At 53.0% G+C, this 8543-nt stretch overlaps 1 protein-coding gene across 1 annotated transcript in view; it reads right to left on the bottom strand.

Annotated features, from left to right (window-relative positions):
* Positions 1–5969: 5969 nt before the first annotated feature.
* Mrgprf (MAS related GPR family member F) overlaps positions 5970–8543 on the bottom strand; it is a 9824-nt gene continuing 7250 nt past the window's right edge. Inside the window, exon 3 of the mRNA XM_013347781.2 lies at positions 5970–7761. Within this exon, the coding sequence (XP_013203235.2) occupies positions 6778–7761 (984 nt within the window). The 3' untranslated portion in view covers positions 5970–6777. The remainder of the gene's footprint in view (positions 7762–8543) is intronic.

Here is an 8543-nt window from a genome sequence, read left to right as displayed (position 1 = left end):
TGTGTGTGTGTGTGTGTGTGTGTGTGTGTGTGTGTGTCTCAGCTAGCTCTGCCTTCACCTGTTCTTTGTCAGCTGAGCATTACGATTCAGGACTGTCCGTCAGCCTCAGTGTCAGGCTGAGCTCATGGGCTTCCAGGTCTGTCTCTTCCCTAAACTGGTGTCTTGCTCTTCCCGCACTTGCCCTTGGTCTGCGGTTACCTCTGGTCTCACTTCACACGCCCCTGATCCAGTTTTCAAAGCCCGACTGGAGAGGCTGAGACACCTGCCTGGGTCTCCAAACTGTCCTGGCAGAGCCAGGCTCTCACTGATTCTAGTGGGTCTTGCACTGCTGTAGCCTCCCACCTCCACCCAGACCATAAAAAGAAACAAACCTTCAGGTGGATCTCTGAGTTCGAAACCAGCCTGGTCTACAGAGTGAGTTCCAGGACAGCCAGGGCTACTCAGAGAAACCCTGTCTCAAAAACAAAAAAACAAAACAATACAAACAATAACAACAAAAAGAAAAGAAAAGAAACAAGCCCTTCACCTGCTCCTGGATGTGTTCATCTGTCCTTCTGAAAAGGGTGCTGATTCCTCTTGGCTCTGGTCCCTGGAGGTGTCCACAGCTCCCCTGGACTGGGGGTTTCAGCTGCTTCGGTGCTTTTCTGGCTCAGTGTCTCTTCCACTAAGCAAGGATACCACTGCTCCCAACCTCATAAAAGCCTTGATTTGGGGGATCCCATCCTCAAGGACCTTGGCTCCCTTTGAGAAGTGTGAGAAGGAGCTCCAGATATAAAGGCAGGAAGGATGCCCGCCTGCTCTCTGGAGACCTGGGTCCACAGGAGCCTAGCTGAAGGCTAATGGGCCTCCCAGCACGGCCCCCTACTCCACCCAGGCCCCCTCGAGGCTGGGGCTTTGGGGGATTATGGCTAGGACCACCCCTTCTAGCACCGTCCTGGCCGCCCCTCCCTTCCCAATGCCTCAGAGCATTAGGAGTTGCATCATGGGTCTGGGAGTTGGGGTGGGGCCTCAAATAGAAGGGGTTCTGCGGGCTGGGAAAGATCAGTATGGGCACCCATGTGGAGGGATGCTCAGCTAATAGACTTAGCTAAGCTGGGCTTGCTGAAGGCGGGGAAATAGAAGCACTCAACGGGAAGTCTGCCATCTTATTCCAGCACTTGTGAGGTGAGGGATTATATGGTTCAGGCAACTTCACTGTGCCTCAGAGTCTTCACCATAGGTTGGGTATTCCTCCCTGACCTCCAAATCCCAGTGAGACGTGAAGATCACACACCTGCTCTTGGCTCTGGGTAGTGACCCCTTCTTACATTGGCCACTTCCACTTTTCTGCTGCACCCCAGAAGGCAGGATGCAGGCTGACTGAACTGGGGTCCAGGAGTTCCTGGAACACCTGCACTTAGCCACACCTGAACTTTTTAGTAGTCTAAACCTATGCATTCGTGTGTGTTTTTGTGTGTACGTGTGTGTGTGTACGTGTGTGTGTGTGTGTGTGTGTACGTGTGTGTGTGTAGGACAGATGAGATAACTCAGTGGTTAATAGTGCTTGCTGGTCTGGACTGGAATGGTGGTGCAAACCTTTAATCCCAGCACTCATGAGACAGGCTGGTGTACCTCTGATTTTAAGGCCAGCCTGGTCTACAATGTCTTGAAAAACAAAACAAAGCAAAAGGAATGCTTGCTGGAGGATCTGAGTTCAGTGCCCAGAATCAAGAGTCTTACACTAATCAGCAACTCCAGGCCGAGAGTGTCTGATGCCTTTTTTTTCTGGCCTCTGAGGGGAGCTGCACACAAATAATATGTACACACACACACACACACACACACACACACACTAAAATAAATCTTTAAGACGAAATGGAACACCAACTGAAAAGCCACCCTTCTCCACCTTTCCTCAGCAGCTTTACAGGCTCACACCCTGGTGCCTGGCCTTTTACATGGGAGCCCATGGGTGCTGGGAAACAGAACTCGGGTTCCCATACTCGCACAGTGGGAACCATACCGACTGACTGACGTATCCCTACAGCCCTGGGGCTCATATTCTATGCCAGAATTATTTGAGTTGTTATTTATCACTTATTTACATTACTTTTAAATGTGTGTATGTGTGTCTATCTGTATGTGGTGGTGTGCACTTGAGTGCAGATGGCCACAGAGACCAGAGGTAGCAGATTCCCCTGGAGCTGGCTGTGACTCAGCTGATGTGGGTGTTGGGAGTTGAGCTCAAGACCTTGGAAGAACAGTCATGCTCTTAACCACCGAGCCACCATCCTTCCTGCCCCCTGTGCTAGAATTCTTAAATTAACCCCCCTTTTCCACATCGGCACATTTTTGGTTCAGAATCCTTAACCGCTGGCCTGGAGAGACGGTTCAGGAGTTAAGAGCACGTGCTGCTCTTGCAGAGCACCCAGCTTTGGTCCCAGCACCCGTGTCTGGCAGTTTACAGCCCCTGTAACGCTAGCTCAGGGCAATCCAGGCTTTTTAGGGCACCTGCCCGCACATCCATAGCCCCTCCCCCATAGGCACATTAAAAAAAATCCTTAAAAAAACAAGAAAAAAGAAACTTCAGTCAGTTCAATGCCTCCTTCCCAGGGCTCCTCTAATGGGAAGGAGAAGAAGCTGTTTCTAGAGCAAGCAGGAAAGAAAAAAAAAAAGATGAGGGACTTAGAGAATGTTACTTGAAGCTGGTTCAGCAGTCTTGAAGCCAGGGTCCCTTCTGGAATTTTCTGGATAGGGATTACTAAATTTCTTTACACAAATCCCATGCACTACCAAAAGGCATTAACAATGTTTCCATCCTGAGACAGAGAAAGGCCTGTTGACTGGACTGCTTGACAATCGTGTAAGGCAGTGTGGGCACCCTGGGCCCAGGCACTGGGGGTTTGTTCAGTGGCTCAGGAGGTGTGGATGGATTTGATCATATGTTCATTAAAGTTCCAGTTTAATTAATTACAAAGGCTTTTAAAAAATCATGTGCCCAAGTAGGTGAGTCTCCTCCTGAATTGTCAGGAAACCCCCGAGCTGGCAGCTGACTCATCCAGTTTTCCATGAGTTTCGGTTTTGTAAACGGCTCCTGGTTGTTTCTGAGTTCTCCAACTTTTGGCTCCCTGCTGGCTTACAACAGAATGTTTTTGCACTCTGTGGTTCGATGCAGAAGTTTGCCAGAGCGTTTTCCTTGCCAGCCTGCCAGAAGGCCCCTTCTCCGGGCTTTCATCTCTCCTTCCCTCTAAAGGAGCCCATCTCAAACATATGTGGACAAGATGGCTCAGTGGGCAGAGGTGGAGCCTGCTGACAAGGCTGATGATTACCTGAATGTGATCCCTGGGACCCCTATGATAGAGAGAACCGACTCCCACAAACTGTCATTTGACCTACAAATGAGTCACCCACCCACCCACAGATGAATAAGTAAATGTAAAAAGATGGTGAGTGGTAGGGGAAGACCCTTAGTGTTGCTCTCTGGCCTCTATACGGATGTGGATGTATGCATGGATGCGCGTGTGCACGTGCACACACACACACACATATACGGAGAAAGAGAGAGACAGAGAGAGAGAGAGAGAGAGAGAGAGAGAGAGAGAGAGAGAGAGAGAGAGAGAGGTGAGTTTTCAGAGAATGAAGCCAAGTTATCTGGGAGCCCCTGCAGGGATGTGGCAAAGCCTTGCCAAGGCTGCAGAAGCACTAGTATCCCTTGGTGTGGTGGGAGCTAAAGAGAGGCAGAGGCAGCTCACAGCCATTTGTCTTTGCAGAACACTCTGTTCTTGGTCTGCAAGCCAGCCAGACCCAACTGGGTTCGCCTGGGGCTGTGATAGCCAAGTCCACTCCCAGCGTCTCCCAGAATCTGACTCCTAACACTTTGCTGACAAGAGACATCAAGGTCAGAGGTCACGGTAAAGAGCTCTGACTTCCTGCAACTGGTGTGAGCAGCCTTGTAGAGACATGCAGAAACCTGCAGGAAATGATCAGCCTGTAAACACAGCCGGCTCTGATCGTCAGCTGTGTGTGTATGTGTGCACATGTGCATGCACGTACGTGCATGTGTGTGGAGGACAGAGGTCAGCGTGTGGTGCCTTCCTATTTTACTCTCTGCCTTCTTTATCTGAGATCTCCCCCTGAACCTGGAGCCTGATGATTGACCTGCCATGGAGCAGGATCCTCCCTCTCTGCCACCCCAGGCCTGGGGTCACAGGCATACCCCACTATGCCGGGCTCTTGACATGGGTGCTGGAGACCTGAATTTATAGCAAGAACTTTGCTAACTGAGCTGCTGTGTGGTAATGGATCCCCACTTCTCCTTCCCTGTGTGTGCTCAGCTGCATCTCACCACTCCTGGAGTCTGGTATGGGCAGAGAACGGTCCTGTGACTAGCAGGTGGCAGGTCTCTACCTTCCTGAGCTCACTCTTGGCCTTTCTAACTTCTCTTGTCCTTCCCTTGCTCTGTCTGACAGTGTACCCTCTTCTTGTTTGCTTTTGCAGAGCTGCTGGGTAGCAGGAAGCATAAAAAGCACTGAGTGCTGTCGGCCCTGTGGCCCTCTCTCCACTCCACCCGTCTCCGAGTCACGTGCTGGTGGGAAGTCCAGCTGAGTAACAGCCCTCACAGCCGGGCAGTACCTTAATAGGAGCTGGGCTGTGGTGGAGAATGGCTTCACTCCTGGTTTTCAGGGAGAAAAGGCTGCAGTATTTGGGGAGTCCTGCCTTTGTAAAACACCCAGAAAGAAGGTGGCTTGGGAGAACTGTGGGGGACCCTTCATGCACCTGCTGGTCCCACCGCTGCCCAGCCTCTTTGCAACCCACTTAAATAATTAAACACCAGGGGAGGGTGGAGGAAAGGGGTGGGTCTCCGTGGTTTCCATCCACTTAGTCCTCTTGCTTCTTCTCCATTAGCACAGAGTAGGGGGTCTGGGGAAGGGCAGAGGAGCTCTAGGGCTAAGGGTTGGTGGGGGAGTAGAGAAAAGCCTCCTCTCCCACAAGACTTGGACCACGGCACAGAATCAACCCACCCACCACTGCAGCATCCCCAGGGTGGGTGCTGTCTGCACACAGGCCCCGGGTTAGGAACCCGAGTTGGATCCAGGTGGGAAGGCCCGTTGTAGGGGCACAGCTCACTCCCAGGGTTTCAGGAGTGAGGACGTTTTAGGAGAGATTTCCCAGGAATGGGGATTGACAGAGCTCTGGGGAGCCAGGGGACTCTACGTGGCCCCTCAGCCAGGCACCCCCAGGACTCTGAGTAGTTTCTACCCACATGGCACTTCCGGAGGTGTGGTCCGTGCACATTCTTAGCGCTCTATTGCAAGGGTAGAGAAGCCCCTCCCTTGTCTCTCAGAGTCTCTGAGCAGAAGTGGGGAGGGGCAGAGGGTAGCAGACTTTCTCAGCCAGGCACAGGGGAGGGGCAGATAGCTTTGCCTACCTGAAGCTCCTGGAGTCACTTGCTCTGTCTCACCAAGAGAGCTCTCTTTGTTTAAAGGAGCAAAGGTGGGCTTGTGGCCTGGAGGGAACCGACCCCTGCAGCTGGGGTGATGGGCCACTTGGGGACACGGCTTTGTGGAGTTAGATACTCCCCTCCAGGGTTAGTGCCACAGTCTCTGCCCTGGGATTGTGTGGCCTAGAATTAAGCTCGGTGAACTCAGGGCGTGTGGCTAGCATGCCTAGCACTGTGTGGGCATGTTGCTCAGCCCTTCTCTGTCCCCTGCCCTCCTTGGCTTCTCGTAAAGGAACGCAGCTCCCTCAGTGACACATTCTTACAGGTCACAGATGTCTACATATAGACAGACTCGGGCAGAGCAGAAGGCATTCCAGAGCTGTGGTCAGACAACCAGGAAAGATCAGAGCTAGAGGAAAAGGACTGATGGCCACACTCCCTGGACTCCAGCTGCCCCTGGCTGCTCTCACTGTGGGACATGGAGATATAGAGAAGACACTGGGCACTGAATCTGCTTCCTCGTTGCAAGATTTAAAAATGTGTATTGATATATACTTTATTATCTGTTATAAAACTTCCTTTGGCTACACAGGCCACTGTGCAGGATGACAAATGGCACCGTGGTGGCAGCCCCCAGGGGACCAGAATGGAATCAGAGTACTCTGTGAAATGGGCACTGGAGATCGGGGACTAGTAAGGAGCTGCCGCAATGGACCACAGTGACCTGGAAGACACCAAGTGCGTGGTCAGCTGCCCAGAGCTGGCTGGGGGTGTCAGAAAAGCAGTCAGCTACCCAGAATGGCAAAAGGTCCTTCCTGTCTCTCGTGGTTTGCCAGGGTCAGACCCTACCCTGTTAAAGTCACCAAATGACTCATTAAAGGGACAGGGACTTGTCTGCAGGTTACAAGGCAGGTAGACAGGACCCTCTTCCAGATAGCACCATTCTCTCAGCTTTGCTTAGATGCTGCCTTGGGAGACTGAACAACTCCTTGCAGGTAGAGCTGAGGCTGGGGGCCCAGTAGTGGTGATGATGACCGAGTCATGTTTGGGGAGGGACGGCTGAAGAGGCAGAGGTGGCCTTCATCTCCCTCACTGTTGAGCTTCTGTTGAGGAGGGACCCCACCACACCGGTAAGGGCAACTTTGGTACAGTGACTCACAGAAGCAGAATGGCTGGGGATCAGAGGCCACAGGGTCAGTCTCTCGGCCACGCCTGGCCAGAGGCAGATGCTTTGTGCTAGAGGAAGCTCTTCTTCCTGGCGGCACAGGGACAGCTGCCCTGCTTCTGCCCTTTGGGCAGAGCGTCTCTGGAAGTTACTGGCCACTCTCTGCTGCGGCCTTGCCCCAGACACTGGCCTTTCATGATGCATTCCCAGAGGGGCACTGCATCTCCATGGTGACTGTGTTAGGTGTGGTGCTAGCAGTGTCTCCGGGCTCTGCACCATCCCGTAGAGCCCGCTGGAAGACTACCCTGAGAGGTTCCCACAGGCGCTGAGACTTGTCCCTCCCAGCCAGGAAGTAGACAATGGGCTTGGCGCTGCTATTGATGCAGATACACAAGTCAGTGACGTACTCGGGGAAGGGAGCGGGGATCTGGAAGACCCAGAAGAGGAACCAATCTATCCCCAAGTAGATGGAAGACACAAGGAAGACCGAGACAATAGCCAGGACCACATGGTTGAGCTTGGCAGAGCGCTGGCGGCGCCGTGCCCGGCACTCTACGTGCAAGATGAGTGCCAGGCAGGGGAGTACCATGAGTGGGCAGAAGAGAAAGAACAGCAAGATGCCCAGGGAGATGTCCATGTCGCGGCACGCTGTCCCTGAGGCCTCGCGGCCCAGGAACATACAGAAGTAGTTGTGGATGCCAGTGACCAGGAAGGACAGCAGCCAGAGCAAGGCACAGACCCCAGCAGACAGGCGCTTGGGCCTCCGACGCCAGTACCAGGTGGGAAAGATGACGGACACACAGCGTTCGGTGCTAATGGCTGGCAGGAGGCTCACACCGGCGAAGAACGCACAGAGCCCCACGATCCGGGACACTCTGCGCACGTAGTCTGGGAAGGAGCCCAGGAAGGCCCCCGTGTTCAGGAGGGCAATCACAGCCTTGCTAAAGAGGTAGATCCCATCAGCGCTGGCCAGGTGCAGGAAGTAGATGGAGAAGGGTGTCCTCTTGATGGAGAAGCCGAAAAACCAGAGGACCAGGCCGTTACCCACCAGGCCACACAGGCAGAGCAGCAGGAAGATGTAGTTTGTGATGGCAGGCGGAGGGGGCGTGGCAATCTGCTCAATAGTCAGGAAGCCTCTGCTGTAGAGCTCCTGAGCCTCGCTCACACCAGGACACATCTGTGTGGGTGCAGAGGGACACATCTGTAAGGCTGCCTGCACGTCCCTGGGCCTCAGCAGGCCTGTTCCTGTACCTGCTTCCATCTGATACCCAGGAGGCAGGGTCTGCCAGTTCCCTGGCTATGGAATGACTGACAGAGACCAGAACAGAAAGAGCCCCATCCCAACTGATGTGAATACTGGTTCTCGATTCTAGAGTCTGCAGGACGGTATCACCACAGGGTGACCAGACAGTGGCTCTGGGCTGCCCAAGGGTCAGCTGGGTCCAAATGTCCAAGTGCAAGACAACAGCAAGCAGAGGGTGGGGTGATGGCTCAGTGTATAAGGTTCTTGCTGAGCACTCTTGAGGACTAGAGTTCAGATCCCCAGTCTCCCTGTAAATGTCGGGTGGGCACAGTGACCCTCCTGAGGTTTGAAAGGCAGAAAGGGGATTTCCCAGAGCAAGGTGGTGAGATTAGCTTATAGGCGGCTTGGCTCTGGCTTTAGCTGAGAGCCCTAGACTCTGGATAAAGGGCCTGGGAGAGATCAGGAGACTCTGGACGTCAGCCTTAGTCCTCCACATGCACCAACATGTACACATGTGCCCGTACACAGCTGAACACACACATTCACACAGACTCATACACCATGTGCCCACTCACACTCTTCCTTCCTTCCTTTCTTTCTCTCTTTCTTTCTTTCTTTCTTTCTTTCTTTCTTTCTTTCTTTCTTTCTTTCTTTTTGTATTTTTTTCGAGACAGGGTTTCTCTGTAGCTTTGGAGCCTGTCCTGGAACTAGCTCTT

This window comes from Microtus ochrogaster, chromosome 8 (assembly GCF_000317375.1).
Source record: "Microtus ochrogaster isolate Prairie Vole_2 chromosome 8, MicOch1.0, whole genome shotgun sequence".
In the NCBI taxonomy this organism is placed as follows: Eukaryota; Metazoa; Chordata; class Mammalia; order Rodentia; family Cricetidae; genus Microtus; species Microtus ochrogaster.
This window is presented reverse-complemented; position numbering and strand designations above follow the sequence as displayed.